Source organism: Ranitomeya imitator, chromosome 4 (assembly GCF_032444005.1).
Source record: "Ranitomeya imitator isolate aRanImi1 chromosome 4, aRanImi1.pri, whole genome shotgun sequence".
In the NCBI taxonomy this organism is placed as follows: domain Eukaryota; kingdom Metazoa; phylum Chordata; class Amphibia; order Anura; family Dendrobatidae; genus Ranitomeya; species Ranitomeya imitator.
The window spans coordinates 363,213,574-363,240,678 of NC_091285.1; the positions used below are offsets into that span (position 1 = coordinate 363,213,574).

The 27,105-nt window shown below is 46.1% G+C and overlaps 1 protein-coding gene across 2 annotated transcripts in view; it reads left to right on the top strand.

The window, feature by feature from the left end:
• The first annotated feature begins 9,224 nt into the window (after positions 1-9,224).
• CCDC146 (coiled-coil domain containing 146) overlaps positions 9,225-27,105 on the top strand; it is a 214,690-nt gene continuing 196,809 nt past the window's right edge. For both annotated transcript variants that reach the window (XM_069765128.1, XM_069765129.1), the window contains exons 1-2: positions 9,225-9,383; positions 24,388-24,561. In XM_069765128.1, the coding sequence (XP_069621229.1) occupies positions 24,397-24,561 (165 nt within the window). In that variant the 5' untranslated portion in view covers positions 9,225-9,383; positions 24,388-24,396. The remainder of the gene's footprint in view (positions 9,384-24,387; positions 24,562-27,105) is intronic.

A 27,105-nucleotide genomic window follows, 5' to 3' on the forward strand; every position in this document is an offset into this window, starting at 1 on the left:
GTGTTACACCATTTCTGCTGAAGTTGGCAATACCCCATATGTGGCTGTACAATATTGCTTAGCCACACAGCAAGACTTTGGAGGGACAGAGCGCTATTTGACTCTTGGAGAACAAATTATTATAGAATAGTTTCCAGACTCTATATAAAGAGCCCTTAAATGCCAGAAAAGCCGAATCCCCCCTCAAGTGACCCCAGTTTGGAAATACACCCCTTTGGGAATTTATCTACAAGTGTAGTGATGATTTTGACTCCATAAGTGCTTTCAAGAAACAGGCAGCATTGGATGTTGCTGAGTGAAAATTGCAAACTGCCGTTGTAGTGACCAGTAAGCTGTAGTGACCAGTACGCTGCAGTCACCAGTACGTTATGCCCAACCCGTGCTTCTGGAGACATGCATTCGTAAATTAGGCGGGCTCTCATCACTACAGAAATGCCAAACATGTGGATGATATATGTGGTTTAGGTACACTGTGGGGCTCAGAAGGGAGGGGGGCATTTGAATTTGGGAGCACAGAATCTCTTTTAGGGGGGTGAGGAGCCATTATGCTTTTCCAGAGCCTTTGTTCTAGCAGTAATGTGGAAGCCCCTTATATTTCCGTTAACAGATGATGGACCTGAGTAAAGACTTGCTTTTTTGTGGCTTGAGTTGAAGCTTTTATTGGTAACATTTTATATATAACACTAGATGGTGGCCCGATTCTAACGCATCGGGTATTCTAGAATATGCATGTCCACATAGTATATTGCCCAGCCACGTAGTATATTGCCCAGTCACGTAGTATATTGCCCAGCCACATAGTATATTGCCCAGCCACGTAGTATATTGCCCAGCAATGTAGTATATTGCCCAGCCACATAGTATATTGCCCAGCCACGTAGTATATTGCCCAGCAATGTAGTATATTGCCCAGCCACATAGTATATTGCCCAGCCACATAGTATATTGCCCAGCGACGTAGTATATTGCCCAGCCACGTAGTATATTGCCCAGTCACGTAGTATATTGCCCAGCAATGTAGTATATTGCCCAGCCACATAGTATATTGCCCAGCCACGTAGTATATTGCCCAGCAATGTAGTATATTGCCCAGCCACATAGTATATTGCCCAGCCACATAGTATATTGCCCAGCCACATAGTATATTGCCCAGCGACGTAGTATATTGCCCAGCCACGTAGTATATTGCCCAGTCACGTAGTATATTGCCCAGCCACATAGTATATTGCCCAGCCACATAGTATATTGCCCAGCCACATAGTATATTGCCCAGCGACGTAGTATATTGCCCAGCCACGTAGTATATTGCCCAGTCACGTAGTATATTGCCCAGCAATATAGTATATTGCCCAGCCACATAGTATATTGCCCAGCACAGAGCCACGTAGTATAGAGACTTAAAAAAAAAAAAACATATAATCACCTCTAGCCCGTTGAAGTCCTGCTATACTTACCAGCCGCCCCCTTTCTCACTCCTCTCCACGCTCCCGGGACCGCTCCATTGCAAGCGGCAGCTTGTGGTCCCATCCCAGGGCTGGTGTGAGCAGGACCTATGATGACGTGATGTCACGGCAGGTCCTTGTCGCACACCAGCCCTGGGACGGGAGCGGAACCTGCCGCTTGCAATGGAGCGGTCCCGGCAGCGTGGCAAAGAGCGAGAAAGGCGGCGGAGGGTGAGTATAGCAGGTTTTTTGTTTTGTTTTTTTATTATTTTTAACATGACATATTTTTACTATTGATGCCGCATTGGCAGCATCAATAGTAAATAGTTGGGGACACACAGGGTTAATAGCAGCGGTAACGGAGCGCGTTACACCACGGGCTGTTACCGCTGCCATTAACCCTGTGTGAGTGGAGGGGATTACGGAGTGGGCGCCGGGCAGTGAGTGCAGGGGAGTAGGGGAGGGACTAATCGGACCGTGGCCGTCGCTGATTGGTCGTGGCAGCCATGACAGGCAGCTGCCGAGACCAATCAGCGAACGAATAACCAGGACAGACAGACAGATGGAAGTACCCCTTAGACAATTATGTATATAGATTAGGGATCACATTTATCTGGCGCTCTATGCTGATCACTTACTTTGGGGTTTCCATCTGAATCTCTGAGTGACGTTACAGATGAAACCCCCAATTCATTCACTATAATGAGGCAGCAGAGTTACTATGGACTTTGACCTCTGTTAAACAGTGTCCTTCTTTTCAGAGGTGCACAAAACTGGCTGACTGCGCTTTTATGTATGACTAAAAAGACGGATACCACCGTAACACAGGTCTTATGGCATCCACAGTGCCTCCATCTGCCTCATTATGGAGAATCTTCCGCCAGGGGTTCCGTTTTAATCACGTAATTCCGAGATTTACACGGAAACCCCGATGTAAGCGCAGAGTGCAGGATAAATGTGTGCTGAGCCTTACTGCGATCTTTGGGAGGCAGAATGAAAAAATCAACAGCATGTGAAGAATTGGGTTTATCTATTTTTTACACTGTTCCTCGTGCAGTATAAGTGATTAGATGACTTTATTCTTCGGGTCGATGCGATTACAGCGATACCAGATTTATATTGGGGTTTTATGTTTGGTTGCAGTCACACACTAAAAACACTTTTTTCTCATCACTATATTTTGAAAGCTATAATTTTTCCATATTTCGGCCAACAGAGTCATGTGAGGGCTTGTTTTTTGCGGGTCGATCTGATGTTTTTTATTGGTACCATTTTTGGGCACATGACATTTTTTGATCGCTTTCTATTCTGATTTTTGGGAGACACAATGATCAAACACCAGGAATTCAGGATTACAATGATACCACATTTATATATTTTTTTTATGTTTCGCCGCTTTTTCACAATAAAAACTATTTGATAGAAAAAATAATTGTTTTTGCATCGCTTTATTGTGAGAGCTATGAATTTTTTATTTTTCCACCGTTGGAGCTGTATGGCAGCTTGTTTTTTGCAGGACAAGATGACGTTTTCATCGCTACCATTTTTATTGTTATTTGACTTTTTGGTCGCGTTTTATTCTCCCTTTCGTTGGGTGGCATGATGAAAAAGCAAAGGTTTTTGCTCCTTTTTTTTTTTTACGGTGTGCACTGAAGGAATAAACAATTGTGACCGTTTTAGGGTATGTTTCCACAGTCAGGAAATGCTGCGGATTGGACGCTGCGTACAGCCCCTTGAGACTGCCCGGGCTCTACACCAGCTCCGCCTCCACACCTCGAACCCTCCACAGTCCCACCACCCTTTTTTGGAAAAACTCATCTTCTGCACCACATCCTGACCAATCTGATATTAACAGTTCCCAGAAGATACCAGATCACATACATAGCCAGCAGCTTTTGTTTTGGCCAAAATAATTTTTAAGCCGCTACCACGACAAGGTAGACTCTTGGCCGGGCCCAACTCTACTCTAACCTATTAAACATTTCTTAAAATATCCAATACTCCTTTTAAATATATTTTTCTTTATTTTTCTTTAAGGGAATGAGTCACATATGTTTTTTAGAATGACCATTAATACCACATACAAGGAACAAAAAATGTTTTGCAGCCCCCTCCATCATTTGCAGCACACCTCCATCATTTTCAGGCCCCCTTTCTCATTTGCAGCACCCACTCCATCATTTGCAGCCTCCTTTATCAGTTGCAGCACCCCTCCATAATTTGCAGCCCCCCCTTTATCATTTGCAGCACCCCATCCATCATTGGCAGCCCCCTTTAATCATTGGCAGCCCCCTTCATTATGTGCAGACCCCACTTCATCATTGGCAGCCCCCTTTCATCATTGGCAGCCCCCCTTCGTCATGTGCAAATCCCCCTCATCATCTCCTCATCCATTAAATTCATTTTATAAAGGAAAAAAATGTTTTTCATACTTAAGGCCGGCGTCACACTTGCGAGTTTTACGGACGTAAGAGCGCAGAATCTACGTCCGTAAAACTCGCAAAAAATACGGCACAATTATTCTCTATGCCCCTGCTCCTATTTGCCGTATTTTACTGATCAGTATTATACGGCTTTCTACGGCCGTACAAAATCGCAGCATGCTGCGTTTGTCACCGTACTGCGCAAGAAATACGCCAATGAAAGTCTATGGAAGCGTGAAAAATACGGATTACACACGGACAAGCAGTGTGACTTGCGAGAAATACGCAGCGGTGTTAGAGAGAAAAGCCGGTAATTCAGTGCGGTGTACAGTAAAATCACACTGACAGCTTACAGTCCAATAGGTAGAATAAATGTGTACACATAGAATAGGTATATATATATATATATATATGTCAGTGAGACACATATATGTATATATATTAATATTTATTCCAGCGCTATACAGCTTGAAAGCCGGTAATTCAATTACCGGCTTTTTCTTTCTCCTTCCTAAAACCCGACATGATTTGAGACATGGTTTACATACAGTAAACCATGTCTTCTCTCCATTTTTTTTGCAGATTCCACACTACTAATGTCAGTAGTGTGTATCTGCAAAATTTGGCCGTTCTAGCTCTTAAAATAAAGGGTTAAATGGCGGAAAAAATTGGCGTGGGCTCCCGCGCAATTTTCTCCGCCAGAGTAGTAAAGCCAGTGACTGAGGGCAGATATTAATAGCCTGGAGAGGGTCCACGGTTATTGGCCCCCCCCTGGCTAAAAATATCTGCCCCCAGCCACCCCAGAAAAGGCACATCTGGAAGATGCGCCTATTCTGGCACTTGGCCACTCTCTTCCCATTCCCGTGTAGCGGTGGGATATGGGGTAATGAAGGGTTAATGCCACCTTGCTATTGTAAGGTGACATTAAGCCTAATTAATAATGGAGAGGCGTCAATTATGACACCTATCCATTATTAATCCAATTGTAGTGAAGGGTTAAATAAAACACAAACACATTATTTAAAATTATTTTAATGAAATAAAAACAATGGGTGTTGCAGTATTTTATTCTACGCCCAATCCAGTCACTGAAGACCCTCGTTCTGTGAGTAAAAAAACATAATAAACCAACAATATACTTACCCTCCGCAGATCTGTAACGTCCAACGATGTAAATCCTTCTGAAGGGGTTAAAACATTTTGCAGCAAGGAGCTGTGCTAATGCAGGCTGCTCCTCGCTGCAAAACCCCAGGGAATGAGGCTAAAAATAGATCAATGATCTATATTTAGCTTTATTTGCGGTGAGGCGCCCTCTGCTGGCTGTTCATAGATCGTGGGAAATTACCTAGAAAGCTCCCTGGCTTTCTAGGTAATTTCCCACGATCTATGAACAGCCAGCAGAGGGCGCCTCACCGCAAATAAAGCTAAATATAGATCATTGATCTATTTTTAGCCTCATTCCCTGGGGTTTTGCAGCGAGGAGCAGCCTGCATTAGCACAGCTCCTTGCTGCAAAATGTTTTAACCCCTTCAGAAGGATTTACATCGTTGGACGTTACAGATCTGCGGAGGGTAAGTATATTGTTGGTTTATTATGTTTTTTTACTCACAGAACGAGGGTCTTCAGTGACTGGATTGGGCGTTGAATAAAATACTGCAACACCCATTGTTTTTATTTCATTAAAATAATTTTAAATAATGTGTTTGTGTTTTATTTAACCCTTCACTACAATTGGATTAATAATGGATAGGTGTCATAATTGACGCCTCTCCATTATTAATTAGGCTTAATGTCACCTTACAATAGCAAGGTGGCATTAACCCTTCATTACCCCATATCCCACCGCTACACGGGAATGGGAAGAGAGTGGCCAAGTGCCAGAATAGGCGCATCTTCCAGATGTGCCTTTTCTGGGGTGGCTGGGGGCAGATATTTTTAGCCAGGGGGGGGCCAATAACCGTGGACACTCTCCAGGCTATTAATATCTGCCCTCAGTCACTGGCTTTACTACTCTGGCGGAGAAAATTGTGCGGGAGCCCACGCCAATTTTTTCCGCCATTTAACCCTTTATTTTAAGAGCTAGAACGGCCAAATTTTGCAGATACACACTACTGACATTAGTAGTGTGGAATCTGCAAAAAAAATGGAGAGAAGACATGGTTTACTGTATGTAAACCATGTCTCAAATCATGTCGGGTTTTAGGAAGGAGAAAGAAAAAGCCGGTAATTGAATTACCGGCTTTCAAGCTGTATAGCGCTGGAATAAATATTAATATATATACATATATGTGTCTCACTGACATATATATATATATATATATACCTATTCTATGTGTACACATTTATTCTACCTATTGGACTGTAAGCTGTCAGTGTGATTTTACTGTACACCGCACTGAATTACCGGCTTTTCTCTCTAATATATGTGTCTACTGACATATATATATATATATTTATATATATATATATATAGACAGTATATATATATTTTCTTTTCTTTTTGGGACACATGGATCACTTCTATAGCGGTATGTTGGTTTTGCTAGCCTGCGAGAAAACCACGCAGTACGGATGCCATACGGATTACATACGGAGGATGCCATGCGCAAAAAACGCTGACACACCCTGCCTACGGAGGAGCTACGGACCACTTTTTTCGGGACTTTTCAGCGTATTACGGCCGTAATATACGGACCGTATTGTTTTACGCTGTGTGTGACGCCGGCCTAACTCACAAGCGATTCCCAGCAGGCGCAGCTCCGCTTCTTGTCACAGTTCTATGGGGGCTGGCTGCATTACATTCTATGGGGGCTGGCTGCATTACATTACATAGAATGTAATGCAGCACAGCCCCCATAGAATGTAATGCAGCCAGTCCCCATAGAATGTAATGCAGCCAGCCCCCATAGAATGTAATGCAGCCAGCCCCATAGAATGTAATGCAGCCAGTCCCCATAGAATGTAATGCAGCCAGCCCCATAGAATGTAATGCAGCCAGCCCCCATAGAATGTAATGCAGCCAGCCCCATAGCATGTAATGCAGCCAGTCCCCATAGAATGTAATGCAGCCAGTCCCCATAGAATGTAATGCAGCACAGCCCCATAGAATGTAATGCAGCCAGCCCCCATAGAATGTAATGCAGCACAGGCCCATAGAATGTAATGTAGCCAGTCCCCATAGAATGTAATGCAGCCAGTCCCCATAGAATGTAATGCAGCCAGCCCCCATAGAATGTAATGCAGCCAGCCCCCATAGAATGTAATGCAGCCAGCCCCATAGAATGTAATGCAGCCAGCCCCCATAGAATGTAATGAAGCACAGCCCCATAGAATGTAATACAGCACAGCCCCCATAGAATGTAATGCAGCCAGTCCCCATAGAATGTAATGCAGCCAGTCCCCATAGAATGTAATGCAGCCAGCCCCATAGAATGTAATGCAGCCAGCCCCCATAGAATGTAATGCAGCACAGCCCCATAGAATGTAATGCAGCCAGTCCCCATAGAATGTAATGCAGCCAGTCCCCATAGAATGTAATGCAGCCAGCCCCATAGAATGTAATGCAGCCAGTCCCCATAGAATGTAATGCAGCCAGCCCCATAGAATGTAATGTAGCCAGTCCCCATAGAATGTAATGCAGCCAGTCCTCATAGAATGTAATGCAGCCAGCCCCATAGAATGTAATGCAGCCAGTCCCCATAGAATGTAATGCAGCCAGCCCCATAGAATGTAATGCAGCCAGCCCCCATAGAATGTAATGCAGCACAGCCCCATAGAATGTAATGTAGCCAGCCCCATAGAATGTAATGCAGCCAGTCCCCATAGAATGTAATGCAGCCAGCCCCATAGAATGTAATGCAGCCAGCCCCCATAGAATATAATGCAGCACAGCCCCCATAGAATGTAATACAGCACAGCCCCCATAGAATGTAATGCAGCACAGCCCCCATAGAATGTAATGCAGTCAGTCCCCATAGAATGTAATGCAGCACAGCCACCATACAATATAATACAGCGCTGCCCAGCCCCGTAGAATGTAATACAGCCATGCCATGTAATAATAATAAAAAAAACAAACAAAACACTGACTCTACTCACCTTTCCTCTTGCCCCGCGCTGCTCCTGGCTCCGGTCTCAGCAGCTGCAATCTGCCCGCCCGGTCACACAGCAGGTACGCGATGATATGAAGTCATCGCGCACCCGCAGTGTAAGCAGCAGACAGAGCGGGGAATGATGGGAGAGGGAGCGACAGCAGACGCTTTCTCCCCATAATTGCATTCAACTGTACCGGCGTCTATGACGCCGGTATAGTTGAATGCGGGGCTGGGAGTGTGCTGACAGCGGGGGGAGTGTGCTGACAGCGGGGGGAGTGTGCTGACAGCGGGGGGAGTGTGCTGACAGCGGGGGGAGTGTGCTGACAGCGGGGGGAGTGTGCTGACAGCGGGGGGAGTGTGCTGACAGCGGGGGGAGTGTGCTGACAGCGGGGGGAGTGTGCTGACAGCGGGGGGAGTGTGCTGACAGCGGCACACTCGAGCGGCCCTCTACTGCCATCGGCCCTTCTGGCATTTGCCAGAACTGCCCGATGGCCAGTCCGGCCCTGCTTGCGGAGACTGAGCATCTCTGCAAGATGAATAGAAATGATGCGGTCTGGAAAGACGAGCCACATGTGCGTATACACAGGGAAGCCGCAGGTGTCGGTGCACACATAGTGGAGATGGGATTTCTTCAATTCCCATCCACTATGCTGTAACATCTGGACGCTGCGGGTTGGATGCTGTGGAAGAATGCAGCGTCCATCCTGCAGCGTTTACTAACCGTGGAAACATACCCTAAGGGTGCGTCACCCAATAGCACACATCGTTACCTGGTTACGGCCCCCTCGGATGTTTTGCCCCAGAGCTGAAGCCCTAGCTACGCCTCTGCTTCATAGGTATATATGAGACTGGCTTTTGGGGACAGCTCTTTGGTCGGAATGTGACCCAAGGATTCTGATGTGTGGATGTGCGCTACTGTATTATTACATAGGATCTCGTCTGTCCAGTGGAGATAGAAGCTGGGCTGGACACGTGACCCGCTGCTGTTCATTGTTCTCTATGGGCGCTAGGAATGGCTCCGCTGATTCCGTGTTCTCCTGCTCTGAGGGCCCCCGCATCAGGGTGTACAGTACTGCTAATGACACATTACTGAGAGCGGCCGGCAGCCCCATGTAACGGACACAGGGCCGCCCGTCCGATCCTCCGGCAGGGCAGAACGCACTCAGGCGCATTCTATTCCCTGCACTGCTTACAGCGGTCACGTGGGCATCTTCCCGCACAGATCATTGGCCAGCCCCAGTGCTCGGCAGCCGGGTGGGGGCGGCGGAGATGCCGCACTGTTACCATGGAGTTGGACGCTAGCTTTGCACTGAGGACTTGTAAGGTGATAATGTCGCTGCGTCGCCCTCTGTGACTCCAGCTGTGAGGCATGTGAGGACCCCCGAGCCGAATCCCCCGATACTTCACACCTGTGCCTGGAAGAGGTGAGAGAAATCCCAGCCCCTCACTCGCCAGACAGCAGAGCAGGGGCAGCCGCAGACTCCTCCTGTAGGGACCGATGTGCTGGAGCTCCATTACATGGGGGGCTGAGGACTAGTCACCTATGTATGATATGTGTTACTTATGTAAGTAATGATGTGCTGGCAGAGAGCAACAGCTACACATGGATCATCTCCCCCCACCCCAGACAGTAACAGGCGGCGTGTAATGGATGTGTCTGTGGGGGGAGATACCTGACCGCCAAGTGCCTGTGTTCTAAATGTGGAGTAGAATTACCCACCCTATGTACATTATCCCGACACTGATTGTTCCTGCACACACAGGCCAGACAGTCAAATGTATGTATATACACACACACATATACTCACACATATACATACACTCACATATATACACACACACATATACGCACATATACATACACTCACATATATACACACACACATATACGCACATATACATACACTCACATATATACACACACACATATACTCACACATATACATACACTCACATATATACACACACACATATACGCACATATACATACACTCACATATATACACACACATATACGCACACATATACATACACTCACATATATACACACACATATACGCACATATACATACACTCACATATATACACACACACATATACTCACACATATACATACACTCACATATATACACACACACATATACGCACATATACATACACTCACATATATACACACACACATATACTCACACATATACATACACTCACATATATACACACACATATATGCACATATACATACACTCACATATATACACACACACATATACTCACACATATACATACACTCACATATATACACACACACATATACGCACATATACATACACTCACATATATACACACACACATATACTCACACATATACATACACTCACATATATACACACACACATATACTCACACATATACATACACTCACATATATACACACACACATATTCGCACATATACATACACTCACATATATAAACACACACACACACTGCGCAAAAAAATAGAGGGAACACTAAAATCTCACATCCTAGATATCACTCAATTAAATGTTCCAGTTGTAAATCTTTATTCATTACATACTGGAATGCGTTGAGAACAATAAAACCTAAAAATGATCAAGGTAAATCACAACTAATCTCCCACGGAGGTCTGGAGTTGGAATGATACTCAAAATCGAAGTGAAAAATGAAGTTACAAGTTGATCCAACTTCGGTGGACATGCCTCAAGACAAGGAAATGATGCTCAGTAGTGTGTGTGGCCTCCACGTGCCTGTATGATCTCCCTTCAACGTTTGGGCATTGTCCTGATGAAGCGGTGGACGGTCTCCTGAGGGATCTCCTCCCAGACATGGACTAAAGCATCCGCCAACTCCTGGACAGTCTGTGGTGCAATGTTACATTGGTGGATGGTGCGAGACATGATGTCCCAGTTGTGTTCAATTTTGATTCAGGTCTGGGGAACGGGCAGGCCAGTCCATAGCTTCACTGCCTTCATCTTGCAGGAACTGCTGACACACTCCATCCACATGAGGTCTGGCATTGTCCTGCATTAGGAGGAACCCAGGGCCAACCGCACCAGCATATGGTCTCACAAGGGTTCTGAGGATCTCATCTCGGTACCTAATGGCAGTCAGGCTACCTCTGGTGAGCACATGGAGGGCTGTGCGGCCCTCCAAAGAAATGCCACCCCACACCATTACTGACCCACTGCCAAACCGGTCATGCTGAAGGATGTTGCAGGCAGCAGATCGCTCTCCACAGCATCTCCAGACTGTCACGTCTGTCACATGTGCTCAGTGTGAACCTGCTTTCATCTTTGAAGAGCACAGGGTGCCAGTGGCGAATTTGCCAATCCTGGTGTTCTGTGGCAAATGCCAAGCATCCTGCACGGTGTTGGGCTGTGAGCACAACCCCCATCTGTGGATGTCGGGCACTCAGGCCATCCTCATGAAGTTGGTTTCTAACTGTTTGTGCCGTCACATGCACATTTGTGGCCTGCTGGAGGTCATTTTGCAGGGCTCTGGCAGTGCTCCTCCTGTTCCTCCTTGCACAAAGGCTGAGGTAGTGGTCCTGCTGCTGGGTTGTTGCCCTCCTACAGCACCTTCCACGCCTCCTGGTGTACTGGCCTGTCTCCTGGTAGCGCCTCCAGCCTCTGGACACTACGCTGGCAGACACAGCAAACCTTCTTACAACAGATCGCATTGATGTGCCATCCTGGATGAGCTGCACTACCTGAGCCATTCAGGACTGGAGCATGGGCTGCATGTATTTCTATGCTCCGGTCCCGAGTGCCGGCGGCAGTGCCAAGTATTGATGCTAGAGACTCGTGCAAGTTTCTTGCATTGCACACACAAGTGTGACCCCGGCCTTATGGGCCCCCTGCTCCCCCATACAGTCTTATGGGCCCCCTGCTCCTCCATACAGTATTATGGGCCCCCTGCTCCTCCATACAGTATTATGGGCCCCCAGCTCCTCCATACAGTATTGTGGGCCCCCTGCTCCTCCATACAGCACACAGCACATCATGGGCCCCATGTAATGCTGCATACGTAAAGAAAAAAAATCAAGTCCTCACCTCTCCCGTTCCCACCGCAGGTCCGGTACACTCAGCATCTCTCCGGCTCTGCAATGCTCAGAATAGAGAGGCTGAGAGCGCAGTGATGACGTCATCGCACCCTCTGCCCTGAGACGTCGCAGAGTCAGAGGGTGCTGAAGACTCTGCAGCTGCCAGGACGAGGAGAGGTGAGTATTAGAGGGGGCCCCCGATGTCACCGTTGGCACTGGGGGACCCCGATGACAGCGCTGGCACTGGGCTCCTCCGACTGACGGACCCCATACTCCGTGTCCCACCTCCCATTCGCCCAGGGACCCCAGCGCTTACCTGGGTTTGCCGGGTGGTGCCGCCAGCCCTGGTTGTCGCGGTGGGTTGGGACTGCGTGCATGCGCCCACGAGCGCCTCTGCCGCCTTCAGATTTATTTTTTTTTCTTCTTCCTCTTTTCTGGGGCCCACTGCGCATTTTACCGGTGTCCAGGTGGGCTAGTACGACCCTGCGCACACACATATACAGTTGTGTTCAAAAGTTTACATACCCCGGCAGAATTTTTGGTTTCTTGGCCTTTTTTCGGAGAATATGAATGATAACACCAAAACTTTTTCTCCACTCATGGTTAGTGGTTGGTTGGGTGAAGCCATTTATTGTCAAACTACTGTGTTTTCTCTTTTAAAATCATAAAGACAACCCAAAACATCCAAATGACCCTGATCACAACTGTATATACACACACATACTGTATATATATATATATATATATATATATATATATATATACAGTATATACACACAGACACACAAATATATATACCGTATTTTTCAGACAATAAGACGCACCGGACCGTTCAGAAGGAAAATAGGGAAAAAATTAATGTGTCAAATGGGGGTCTGTCTTACAGTCCGAATTCAGTTTTTCAGGGGGGGGGGAATCAACAGCGCTGGTGGAGCGTGGTCACAGGGGATGTTCGGTGGTCTGGTGATATGACTCCCATCCCTGGTTCGGCGGTGCTCTGTGGTGCGGGGGCTGCGCCGGCATCTTCTGAAAGCCCAGAGGCTGCGATGCGGTTGCCTCTGTGAAAATGGCCACCTGGGGTGGTGCATGCTCAGATTGAGATCATGTCAACGAAATCTTGTCCCGAGATCTCGTCTCCCAAGATCTCAATCTGAGCAAGCGACGCCCCCAGTGGCCATTTTCCCGGAGGCCACTGCATTGCAGCAGATTGAGATCTTGACGGCACTCGGCTTCAGGAAAATGGCCACCGAGATATCAATCTGCACACGCGCTGCCTCTGGCAGTCATTTTCCTGAAGCCTCCGGCGGCCCACAGCTTCAGGAACATGGCTACATGGAAACCGGTGATGCACTCGGCTCTGCTTGCCCTGGACACTGGGCTGCGGCGTCGCCACATTTCTATCGCTGGCATTCTGAGGAAGGGACCCTGCTCCATGATCCACAGGATCGCACCCCGGGACTGCAGCATTGCCATACTTCTGCCGCCGCCGCCGGCATCCTGAGGAAGGGACCCTGCTCCATGTTCTGCCTCAACACCGATACCGGACCTGCAGCATCGCACCCTGGGACTGCAGCATTGACCCACTTCTGCTGCCGCCGGCTTCCTGAGGAAGGGACCATGCCTTCTGTGACCCTGCTGTACGACCGCCAATGAGACGGACCCCCATCTTATAAAAATCTTTTTTCTGCTATTTTCCACCCCAAAATTTGGGGTGCGTCTTATGGTCCGGTGCGTCTCATAGTCCGAAAAATAAGGTACATGAAACCTCAATAATCAGATCATGTCTTGAATGATTTTGTGATGCCTACTGCATCACAACATGTCAGTTATCTCCACTTGTAGCAAACTGAGAACAGAATCCTTCAGCTGAAAGTCCTTGGTTTATCACCCTGAGAGATCAGCACTGTTCAGTGTTTTGTATCCCAGTGTTTTTAGAGAAGAATAAGAAACTGGAATGACAGCAAGAGGTGCGTAGAGGTGACTATCTGTATCACAGGTCAGATTAGAAAAATGGCACTTATTGGGTGTCACATTCCAAGCCTAAAGCTTCAAACAGTGGCTACACAAACCATCAGAAGGTGTTTGCAGGACATTGGAGTGTGAGCCAGATGACCAGATACAGGCGCTCCATTGACCTTATACCACTGCTTTCAGAGCCCGTCTGACGGCAATGGAGGCTGGAATTGAGTCTATCATCATCAGCGATGAGACCTGCTTTTGTCTTGGCTGCAGTGATAGCCAAAGATTGGTCTGGAAACGCCATGAAGAGGCAGGCCTTCCTGAGTAAACATCTCACCGGTCCTACACCTGTGATTATGGTGCGTGGTTGTATAATGTATACTATCACACTAACTGCTCAGCAAGACTTTGTTCATATAACAAGTGGTACAGTCATTTCTGCAAAGTGTCCCAAGAGCTGTTTTCCAACACAAACCCTTTTGTTCCTGGTGCTACTATGAGCAGCCTTGTGTCCTAAACGTGTTACAATGTCCTGCCGCATGTTCAGCCTCGTCTCCTATTCAGCTTCTTTGGGACATCACTGGTAGGCAATTGGAGCGCCCCCAGACGCAGGGCCACAGGGTACTCGGTACCGGTCCTCTCTGTCTCGGTCCTGGGGTTGTCACGGTGGCTAGACCCGGTCCGTGACCCTGCTAAGGGGCGTCCAATGAAAGGTGATGAGAGTTTGTCAAGTGTTCGTGACGCCACCTGTGGTATTCGGTCAGGGTGACCGACGCTGCCTAGGGGTCCACTGGGGTGATGTTATGGCAGCTAGATGGTATACCTTCCCACAGGTGAAGTGCTTCCCCAGGGCTTCCCAGTAGTGTAGGTGGTGATGATGTGAGGCACGGTTAATAACGTGGACGCAGGGTTGCAGTCTCTTTACCTTTTTACTGAAGACTTCGGGATCCGCAAACCAGAGCACTGCTAACAGGGCTGGCTGAGACCGGCCGGTCCGAAGGCACATCCAGAGTTCCCTTTACAGGTGGAAATCAGTGCCTACCTTCTAGCGCCTGTGTGTTGTAGTCCTTCCCTGCTGAGCACCACGGGATAGTCCTCACAACTGTCGTATTTGTTCTTTCTCTCTCTCCGTCCCCCAGATAATATGGCTAGGACGCACCCGTATGACAGGTAGGCCTGGAGTTATTCTGGGACCCTAGAGACGCCCCTCTCCCACAATTGCCTCATATGTCTGCTTAGGTGATTTAAGTTAGACAGCCAACCTATAATCAACTGTCCTGCCGCTGTTTGAAGTAATGCTTGAAGTCTGTTACTTCCTCTGCGTTCCGGCCACTGGCTACGCGCCTCAGTAGGATGTTGCCGATCTCGAGGCACGACTCCTACTGGTTCTATCTCCTTTGTGCTGTGATCTCGTTTCTCACTTCTCCACAATATACTTCGCTTCGTGTCCTTCCTTAGGATCCCGCCACAAGGTAGTGCAGGTGCGGCTCCGTAATGATCTGTCCTTTCTGCTAGGCCCCTGCCAGGAACCCACCCCTAACAGGTCCTCCCTGGAGCTCTCCCAGGCTGCTTTCTGCCTAACTTCCTGTCCAAACCCCAGTTTTACCAGAGTGTGAGGAGTGGCCTAATACATAGAGCCTTTTGCTCCCCCTGGTGGCCGGAGTGTGAAGTGTAGTGTGTGACTGTGATACCTGGTCAGGTGAACTCCTTTAGTGCAATCAGACATAACATCACTCCCCTTAGTGGCAGAGCGACATTACTGCAACGACCAGGACTCTGGGGCGCTGCACTCCCCCCCGGTTAAATCCAGTACTCCCGGACTGGGAAAAGAAGAACAACAATACATGTTAGCAAAAGACATACAAAATTTTGAAATGCTATGAACAAGTAAATATTACAATGCTTCCCTTTATGGGAGGTAAGGTCACTTGAACGTTACAAACAGAAACATATTGAAATATTTTAAATAACATTCTAATTTACTGACTATAACTAATTTCCTTTACCCAGCCGGGTATTCTACTAAGTGCAAATTTTTGAACAATAATTTAACTTTTCCTTTAAGGGCGTATAAGCTGAACCCACTAAAGGCCTACTATAAAACGCTATGGTACAAATTTTACCTTTTCTTTACTTCCTTGACTTCACATATGCAGGACCACCTAGCTACTTGTCTGGGCCTACAGCATCTTTTCTTCTAGACCATCTCTCTATGGTTTTCAGGAGGACTCACTAACCCCTAAGGGTTCACTTACTTAACTTTTCTAGCTACATATTATCGGCTATGTAAACATTATTGCTATTTAACTATTTAAGGCAACATTATCAAAATGCAGCAAATGAACATTCCCTTTAAGAGGAAAAATCAGTCTTCTCTGAGGTAGTACAAAGAATCAACAAGTCACTAATAAACTTTAAGACAAGAGAAACTTTCACGTCGTCATCAGGAATAGTTTCTTCGCAAAGTCTTCTTTCTTTGTAAAACCAGTAGAGAGCACCTTTAAGAAGGTGCAAACTATTTACAGGACCAGTTTGTGAATCATTCACCGTCCATGATTCGGTAGTCTCTTGATAACCATACAACTTGTGCAAAAACTTAGAAACAATAGGGATCCCGGGTAAACAAAGGGATCCCTTTAAGAATTAACCCTAAACGGGTTTTAAGTAGCAAAGAGCAGGAAACAGTTAACTATGTACATATTCGGGGTTTCGAGGTTTATTTCTATAGTAAGTGACAAGACATCAGTCGGTAGTGAACACTTCCTGGCCGGGAAGGTCTGGCTCCGTGCTCTCATCCGATGCTGTATGGACATCTTTGGTTTGTCTCTCAGGCACAATCAAGTTAACGGTCTGGATACGGATGTCAGTGTTAGTGGCAGACAACGCAAGAGGGATGCTACTCATAGGGGTAGTAGTACTGGGCCCCGCGAGTTCGGAGACTGAAGAGGCACTGTCACTAGTTTCAGTCGTGACAGTAGATGGCGCTACCGCAGGCTCGCATCGTTTGACTCTCCTGGCATACCATCCTCGCTCACTCCAGTGGCGGGTGTAGGTCACCTGGTCCCCTCTGTACAAGTTTCGGGTAGGAGGTACGCTGTGGGACTGGGCTTCCACGTTACAGCTAGTAACAAAGACTTCAGTCGGCAGCCCTGGCTCCAGTATGAAGCCGCAACCCCTTCTCAGGTGAAAGGCTAGTACTATCCCTTTTTTTACTGCACTCTCAGGGCAGCGGTTGGTGTGGGGCGTTTGTACCTCTGGTTGGGCAGTCTGTTCCGTTCGTCCCCGGTCTTTCCATTGTGAAATTAAGCATCGTTTATACTGCTCCCAGGTGAGCCCGATGACGTAAGAGCCCTCCTGTCTGGATCCTTGGAGCATCCCATTCAAAGATCACCCCCTCGTGACTCACATCTAACGGTTCGCCCATAGACGTCAGTAGCGGGGGCAGTATCCCTTTCATAGCGTAAAGGGCTGCCACCACGATCTCTGCGGCGGAAGACCGGTCATAGACGGGCTGGGGAGCTGTCACCGGAGCTGGATTGGTCGGTGGGGCAGGGTCGTTTCTGGTACCTGCGTCTGATGTGGTTCCACCGATGTCGATCGGCTCCGCTGACGAGGACACTGGAGTCTGCTGCGGCTCTGACCATGGCTCACCCTGTGCAATCTTCTTGCACAGCTCCGACTTCTATTTCTTCACCGTTGCCGGCTCCACGTCCGGAGGCGGGAGGTCCGACGCCTCCAGTAGCGGCAGGCTCTGGTTCGCCTCCGGTGGGCTGGAATGACCCCGGGTCACTCCGTCGTCGTTCAGGCACCCGCTGGTCGCCAACTCTGCTCCGGGATCTTCGCTCGCTCTCGCATGCTGCTCCTCCATTTTCTGGGGTTTGAGCTCCTGCATTCCTGAGCTCGTCATCCTGCAGCTGTAGTCGGAGAGGGCGGTCGCTACTTTTGGCGCCGCTTTCGCGGTCTCCTCCCATGGCACGCCCTCCTTCTCCCGCGCTCCTCGTGGCACGGCAATGGCAGCGGTTTTCGCGGGAATCTTGGCGGCAGTTAGCAATACACAGTCTTTGCAATAAGTCACAGTTCAAGCACAATTCTAACACAGTTCCAAGGCACACATGACCTGATTCTTCAGGCTTAAGTACATCCTGTTCGTGACGCCAAGTTGGAGCGCCCCCAGACGCAGGGCCGCAGGGTACTCAGTGCCGGTCCGCTTTGTCTCGGTCTTAGGGTTGTCACGGTGGCTAGACCCAGTCCGTGACCCTGCTAAGGGGCGTCCAATGAAAGGTGATGCGAGTTTGTCAAGTGTTCGTGACGCCACCTGTGGTATTCGGTCAGGGTGACCGACGATGCGTGGGGGGTCCACTGGGGTGATGTTGTGGCAGCTAGATGGAATACCTTCCCACAAGTGAAGTGCTTCCCCAGGGCTTCCCAGTAGTGTAGGTGGTGATGATGTGAGGCGCGGTTAATAACGAGGACGCAGGGTTGCAATCTCTTTACCTTTTTACTGAAGACTTCGGGATCCGCAATCCAGAGCACTGCTAACAGGGCTGGCTGAGACCGGCCGGTCCAAAGGCACATCCAAAGTTCCCTTTGCAGGTGGAAATCAGTGCCTACCTTCTAGCGCCTGTGTGTTGTAGTCCTTCCCTGCTGAGCACCACGGGATAGTCCTCACAACTGTCAAATTTGTTCTTTCTCTCTCTCCGTCCCCCAGATAATATGGCTAGGACACACCCGTATGACAGGTAGGCCTGGAGTTATTCTGGGACCCTAAAGACGCCCCTCTCCCACAATTGCCTCCTATGTCTGCTAGGTGATTTAAGTTAGACAGCCAACCTATAATCAACTGTCCTGCCGCTGTTTGAAGTAATGCTTGAAGTCTCTTACTTCCTCGGCGTTCAGCCACTGGCTACGCGCCTCAGTAGGATGTTGCCGATCTCGAGGCACGACTCCTACTGGTTCTATCGCCTTGTTGCTGTGATCTCGTTTCTCACTTCTCCACAATATACTTCGCTTCGTGTCCTTCCTTAGGATGCCGCCGCAAGGTAGTGCAGGCGCGGCTCCGTAACGATCTGTCCTTTCTGCTAGGCCCCTGCCAGGAACCCACCCCTGACAGGTCCTCCCTGGAGCTCTCCCAGGCTGCTTTCTGTCTAACTTCCTGTCCAACCCCCAGTTTTACCAGAGTGTGAGGAGTGGCCTAATACATAGAGCCTTTTGCTCCCCCTGGTGGCCAGAGTGTGAAGTGTAGTGTGTGACTGTGATACCTGGTCAGGTGAACTCCTTTAGTGCAATCAGACATAACATCACTCCCCTTAGTGGCAGAGCGACATTACTGCAACGACCAGGACTCTGGGGCGCTGCACAATTCTAAAGAAAGCTGTCAGCAGTGGATCTTCATGATCTTCGTGCCCAAGTGCATTCAGCGTGACAGATCATATGACCATTACTAATCTCACTGATATCATGCCAATGCGTGTAAGTTGCTGTATTTCTGCTCTTATACTCGATACTCAATAAATTGAGATGTTTCATAAATTTTGTTGCCATTTTTTCATAAATTGCAAATCATTAACATTGCTATGATTTCGAGAATTCCATTACTTTTCTTTCTGGGTTTTGCAATTTTACTGTTGAGGAGATATATATATATATATATATATATATATATATATATACTGTATATATATATATAGTAAAGCTGCAGTAGCATCGTACACAGTGAAGAAGCAGTGACCCACAAATTCAAACACAAAAGTCTCTTTTAACCCTGCTGTTCTGTTTAGATTTCACATACACTTGTACTGTTCCCGGTCATTTTTGACCGTCCTTATAAAATCATTTTTAGCTAATCTAAGTGGTTTTTTTAAACAGTTTTTGCACTATTATATTGCTTGTGAAGATGGTTGTTCAAATACCAGAAAAAAAAATAAATACAAAGCTTGTTTTATATTTTTTTTATATCCAAAAGGGAACATGGTATTTTTTCGATTTTTGTAAAAATTGATTATTTTTGCAGATAAAAAAAAAATCTTGATCTAAATGTTAACTATAAGTAATAATATCAAACATTATGTAGATATACTTTTTTCAAAGGCAAAAAAAAAAAAAAGCTTTTTTCTCTATAAAATGGCAAAAAACGTTGTTTTTTATACACTTATACTGTTCCCGGTCATTTTTGACCGGACCTAACAAAGTTGTGATTTGTACCTAATTCAAGTGTTATTTGATTACCTGTTGCATTGTTTTACTGTATGTGAACATGGTTTTCAATAATCAGATGAAAAATTAAATCAAAAACTTTTATTTTTTGAATCAAATAAATTAACATTTTTTGCAATATTTGCTTCATATTGCACATAAAAACTTTTCTTTATTCTAAACTATATACAAACTTTTCAAAAAAAAAAGTTTTTTTGTCAAAAACAAATGATAAATGCGATCAATGTATTACTTGCATTGATCACATGTATAATTTACATGACGCTTGCACAAGTATTTTGCACATTTGCAACACATAATATTAGATTTATGGTTACTGGACGTTGGACAGAATGAGCATCTTTTTCGCTTGCAGCTGGTTGCGATGGTGGAAGCCGTTTCAGTATCAGTGGTGGTCGAAGCTGTTGGCTCGCCGTCTCCACCATGCTCTCGAATTTGTCGGGCCACTTTTTCTGCACTCTCATTTCTTGGATTTCGTGGCCGTGTTTTTACATATGGATTAGTGAGAGACTTCCCCAATTCCTCAATAAAAAGCCGTCACACAATAACGTCCCGTCACACATTGAGATATGCCCTGTGATTATGGTGCTGGAGCGTCGCAAACAAAAATGAGGCATGCACTCATTCTATCACAGCAGTGAGACTATGTACTCATAAGCAGACATTGAGTCTACACAACCCTAATGCTAACCCCCTATCATCCATTTTATCACAGCAGTGAGAATATTGAATAATTTTAGAATAAAAGAATAATTTATCTGTAACATACCTGTAAAAATGGGACTTCAGAGCTCTGACGTCTGAACCTCTGCTCACTCTGTGTTGTCTCCAGCTGAACTGAAACTCTACACTGCTATGTTATCTGTCTACAGATAAGATCAGAGCAGACACCACCCTGCAGCAGGAAAAAGCTCACAGTACAACACTTTAGGTGAATTCTGCTTAGGACAGCATTGCACAGTGTAATACAACCAGCAAACACATGGAAAATCAGAAAATCATGATTTACAATATGAAATGTTGACAACTGAATGGAACTAGATCTATATGAACAGCAGGGTAAATAAAAACCAGTGAAATAAATTGCGCATAGCTATACTGGAAGCGAATCCGTCGGCTGTATCGCAACTTGAAAATGTTGGTATGTGTAAATCTTTTCTGACCAAAAGTAGTCAGATACATTGATAAATAGTAGTAGATGCAATATATAGTTCAAAATGAGGTGATAGCACCTTTATTTTTGTCAAAAATTGTCTGGAGAGCTGAATAAAGGCCTATCGGTCATTTTTGACCGAACAGTACAAGTATAAAAAAAATTGTACCAAATAAAGTAAACAAAAATTAAAAAAAAAAAAAATTCCCACAGAGAGTACCCCCCTAATGACGAAAAGTCAGGGAGCCTCAAGTCTCAGAATCACACGCTGAATTTTTATAACATTATAGAATTTCAAAAACGGTCATTTTTGACCTAACAGAACAGCAGGGTTAATGTGTTTCTTCACAGCATTAAAGTCCAATTCACATAAATGCATATAACTTCAGTGGATATTATCAGTGACCAGTTTACACCAGTTCAAAGCAATACATATCACATGGCTTTAGATTTGCGGTCCCTAAACAGGCCAGACTTCCCTTGTCCAGTTTCCCTGGGCGACCGCACGCCATCTCACAGTCTCTATACTTCTCCATACACACAGCCTCATATGTTGCAGACACTACACACGCCAGCCCTCCTCTGACTAGTTCTCGTGGGTGTCCTGCATCGCTGTATAACAGTCTCTTTACAGACTCTTTACTCACGCAGTCGTACACAGTTCAGGATGTCCTCCGGATAGCAGCCGGGCACCATATCCACCTGTTTGCAATCGTTGCACATGCTAGTCCTCTTTCGGATACAGGACATCCACCTCCGGGCACAGGACTGTCCACATCCGACTCATTCGGGCACAGAACATCCACCTCCGGGCATAGGACTGTCCACATCCGACTCCTACGGGCACAGGACATCCACCTCCGGGCACAGGACTGTCCACATCCGTGACTCCGTGACCAGTACCATGGACGACTTGCATCTCTGTGTACACTGCGGGTGCCAGGCTACTCAGCTGCCCTGGGTGCTGGCTCTGCTGGCCTCCATGCACTCTGCAGACCAGCACACACCAGACTGACACTGACGTGCACCTCGCACACCTGGCCTGACCTGGCCAGACACCTGACACACCCATACCCCTTACTGCAGGGTTTTTAAACACAGACAAACCTGTGGCCTTCAGCCACCTGGAAAATCCGGACCGGAGATCTGTGACGCTCATGCACACCTATGGACTTCATCCGTCTGCATGCACATTCTGGGGAGAACAAACAGCGCCCCCTAGCTGTATCAGAGGCCACAGCCTCACAATATATACAGTGGGGCAAAAAAGTATTTAGTCAGTCAGCAATAGTGCAAGTTCCACCACTTAAAAAGATGAGAGGCGTCTGTAATTTACATCATAGGTAGACCTCAACTATGGGAGACAAACTGAGAAAAAAAAATCCAGAAAATCACATTGTCTGTTTTTTTTAACATTTTATTTGCATATTATGGTGGAAAATAAGTATTTGGTCAGAAACAAAATTTCATCTCAATACTTTGTAATATATCCTTTGTTGGCAATGACAGAGGTCAAACGTTTTCTGTAAGTCTTCACAAGGTTGCCACACACTGTTGTTGGTATGTTGGCCCATTCCTCCATGCAGATCTCCTCTAGAGCAGTGATGTTTTTGGCTTTTCGCTTGGCAACACGGACTTTCAACTCCCTCCAAAGGTTTTCTATAGGGTTGAGATCCGGAGACTGGCTAGGCCACTCCAGGACCTTGAAATGCTTCTTACGAAGCCACTCCTTTGTTGCCCTGGCGGTGTGCTTTGGATCATTGTCATGTTGAAAGACCCAGCCATGTTTCATCTTCAATGCCCTTGCTGATGGAAGAAGGTTTGCACTCAAAATCTCACGATTCATGGCCCCATTCATTTTTTCATGTACCCGGATCAGTCGTCCTGGCCCCTTTGCAGAGAAACAGCCCCAAAGCATGATATTTCCACCACCATGCTTTACAGTAGATATGGTGTTTGATGGATGCAACTCAGTATTCTTTTTCCTCCAAACACGACAAGTTGTGTTTCTACCAAACAGTTCCAGTTTGGTTTCATCAGACCATAGGACATTCTCCCGAAACTCCTCTGGATCATCCAAATGCTCTCTAGCAAACTTCAGACGGGCCCGGACATGTACTGGCTTAAGCAGTGGGACACGTCTGGCACTGCAGGATCTGAGTCCATGGTGGCGTAGTGTGTTACTTATGGTAGGCCTTGTTACATTGGTCCCAGCTCTCTGCAGTTCATTCACTAGGTCCCCCCGCGTGGTTCTGGGATTTTTGCTCACCGTTCTTGTGATCATTCTGACCCCACGGGGTGGGATTTTGCGTGGAGCCCCAGATCGAGGGAGATTATCAGTGGTCTTGTATGTCTTCCATTTTCTAATTATTGCTCCCACTGTTGATTTCTTCACTCCAAGCTGGTTGGCTATTGCAGATTCAGTCTTCCCAGCCTGGTGCAGGGCTACAATTTTGTTTCTGGTGTCCTTTGACAGCTCTTTGGTCTTCACCATAGTGGAGTTTGGAGTCAGACTGTTTGAGGGTGTGCACAGGTGTCTTTTTATACTGATAACAAGTTTAAACAGGTGCCATTACTACAGGCAATGAGTGGAGGAAAGAGGAGACTCTTAAAGAAGAAGTTACAGGTCTGTGAGAGCCAGAAATCTTGATTGTTTGTTTCTGACCAAATACTTATTTTCCACCATAATATGCAAATAAAATGTTAAAAAAACAGACAATGTGATTTTCTGGATTTTTTTTTCTCAGTTTGTCTCCCATAGTTGAGGTCTACCTATGATGTAAATTACAGACGCCTCTCATCTTTTTAAGTGGTGGAACTTGCACTATTGCTGACTGACTAAATACTTTTTTGCCCCACTGTATATATATATACATATATAATATATTGATAGGGATTCTAGATTGTTAGCCCCATCGGGAACAGCGATGATAATGTGTGCAAACTGTAAAACGCTGCGGAATATGTTAGCGCTATATAAGAATAAAGAGATTATTATTATAATTCTAAAGTTGTATTTATCATCTATCCTTTATGTGTAGTGTTTGAAGATGAGCAGCCTTGGAGAAGAAAGTTGTGAAATAAGTGACTCTTCAGCAGAGGAAGAGGAAGAAGATGTTCAGGAGAAGCCACTGCGTGCATTACCTCCTCTTAATGCTAAGGAGGAAAGCCCAAAGGATGTAACTGCAAGTTCTGCCTTCCAGTGTGTGGATGAGGTAAGGAAACTACATCTAATGCAGCCCAGGGCCAGGGTGTAAGTAGTGTACTATGGGCCACAGGACAAATGGTGGGACATGGACCCCCACAAGGAAGTTGCTGAGATGCTTGGGCCACAGTGGTATGGTTGGGGTCTATAAAGTTATGTGTTCACCATTCTGCTGAAAATACAGGTATATGATCATTATTGGTGTAAGATAATATACCTATAAATAATATCATCATACAGATAACAAAAAATAAATATGACCATACTGTGAGTGGACAACACAAAGTATACTACCGTCATTACATTAATCCAACAAGTATGAAGATATTTCAATGAAAATTAAGGATTTTAATGTGCTGACAACAATATTTTTCAGTAATCAACATACACATTTGAGAATAAAGTCTTCACTGGATATGAAATAATCTGTATATGTATACAGTAGTATGCATGCATAAATATATCAAGGGGAATGGCGCAAACAAGGCCATAGCTTCTGTGAAACTTTTCATTGTTTTTTTTATATATGCACTTAAATAAGCACTCATATCAAACATTGTAATGCCTAAACACCTGTGTAAAGTATATGTAATGTAGTGTAAGTGCGGTAATATACTCACAGATCGCCTCCTTTCCTGGTTTCCAGCATTGCTGGGATCCTCTTCTCACACGTGACTTCTATTCCGATGCACCAGATCACGCTGGGATCTATGAGTGAGACAGAAGTGGATTTTACAATATAAATCTATGGTGCGTCAGAGCAAAGCATCATAGGTTTACATTGTAAAAACCCTTCTGTCTCACTCATAGATCCCAGCGTGATCTGGTGCATCGGAATAGAAGTCACGTGTGAGAAGAGGATCCCAGCAATGCTGGAAACCAGGAAAGATGGTGATTTGTGAGTATATTACCGCACTTACACTACACTGGTGTGAAAAAGTGTTTGCCCCCTACCTGATTTTCTATTCCTTTGCATGTTTGTCACACATAAATGTTTCAGATCACCAAACAAATTGAAATATTAGGCAAAGATAACACAAGGATACACAACATGCAATTTTTTTTTTAATCATGGTCTTTATTATTAAGGGAAAAAGAAATCCAAACCGATAGGGCCATTACTAAGCCGTGTGCTAGATGTAGCACCCCTCTATTCTTGATAGCCAACCTTGCTAATGCACACAGCTGAGGGTTGTAGCCCCCAGCTGTGAGTTTTGCCTGGCAGATTAACAAAAATACAGGGGAACCCACACAGTTTTTTGTTTTAATTATTTATTTAGAGCGCAGGCGCCAGCTGGTGAATACTCCCATCAGCCGCTTCCTGCTCTTGCTGTTATTAGCAGCAGCAGGCGTAGACTGATGGGAGCAGTAGTCCCATCAGCCGACGGCAGTGACCGTACATAAACCTTTTACCTCCGATCACAGTTGCGGGCTCACGCTGTCATTTGACAGCGAGGGAACCGCGGCTTTCTGATCAGCGGTAATTAATTTACCGCCGACCAGAAGCAGTGTTTGCTGTGATGTCATGTACATGACAGAGCGACAAACAACCAGTGTTCGGGTGGCCAAACCCGAACAGTAACACAGACTTCCTGGTGAAGTCCGTGCTTAGTGTCCATGTCCGAACAGTAGCTGTTCGATATGGCCTCCAAACTTTACTGTTCAGGTTCGCCCATCTCTAGTCAGAAGTATACAAATCACATGCTTCTGCAAGGGAGAATCCTAAAAGTGTGCTGTGAGAATTCAGAAGCCTGCAGCCACCTATAGTCAGGGGTGGATTAAGGGTAGCCAGGGCCCCGGGCTGTTCAGACACTGTGGGCCCCCCGTTCATGTGACGGGGGTCATGTGATGGGGCTCATGTGACGGGGGTCATGTTATACCTGAACCAGATTATTCCAGAAAAATGGCCGGGCCCTACTCTATTGTAACCTATTAAATATTTGTTAAAATATGCAATACAATTTAGGTATATTTTGACCAATATCACATACAAGGAACAAATACCACCGAACCATGACCAGACCACAAATTACAACCACAGTGATCGAATAATAACACATACAAGGAACAAATACCACCGCACCATGTCAAGACCACATATTACCACCTCTTGGTGACCAAATAGCACATACAAGGGACAAATACCACAACACCATTTCCAGACCACATATTACCACCACATAGTGACTGAATACTACAATACTGATCAGTAATAAAAAAGCACAATACTATCACCATAAGTGCCAGTATTCACAGGAGATCTGTACTTAGTATGCAGTGTCTGTGTAGAGGTAATACAGTGATCACTGGTGGTATTATACACAGGAGCTCTGTATATAATGTATAGGTAATACAGTGATCACTGGGGACATTGTACACAGGACCTCTGTATATAGTATACAGTGTATAGTGTCAGTGTATAGGTAACACTGACTCACCAGTGACGTCTCTAGGTGAAGTCCTTCATCTTTCATCCAGCACAGACCGCCATCATTTCTTCCAGCCAGGGCTCGAATCTGCAGGAAATAACACAGTTATCTCAAGCTCCGCTTGC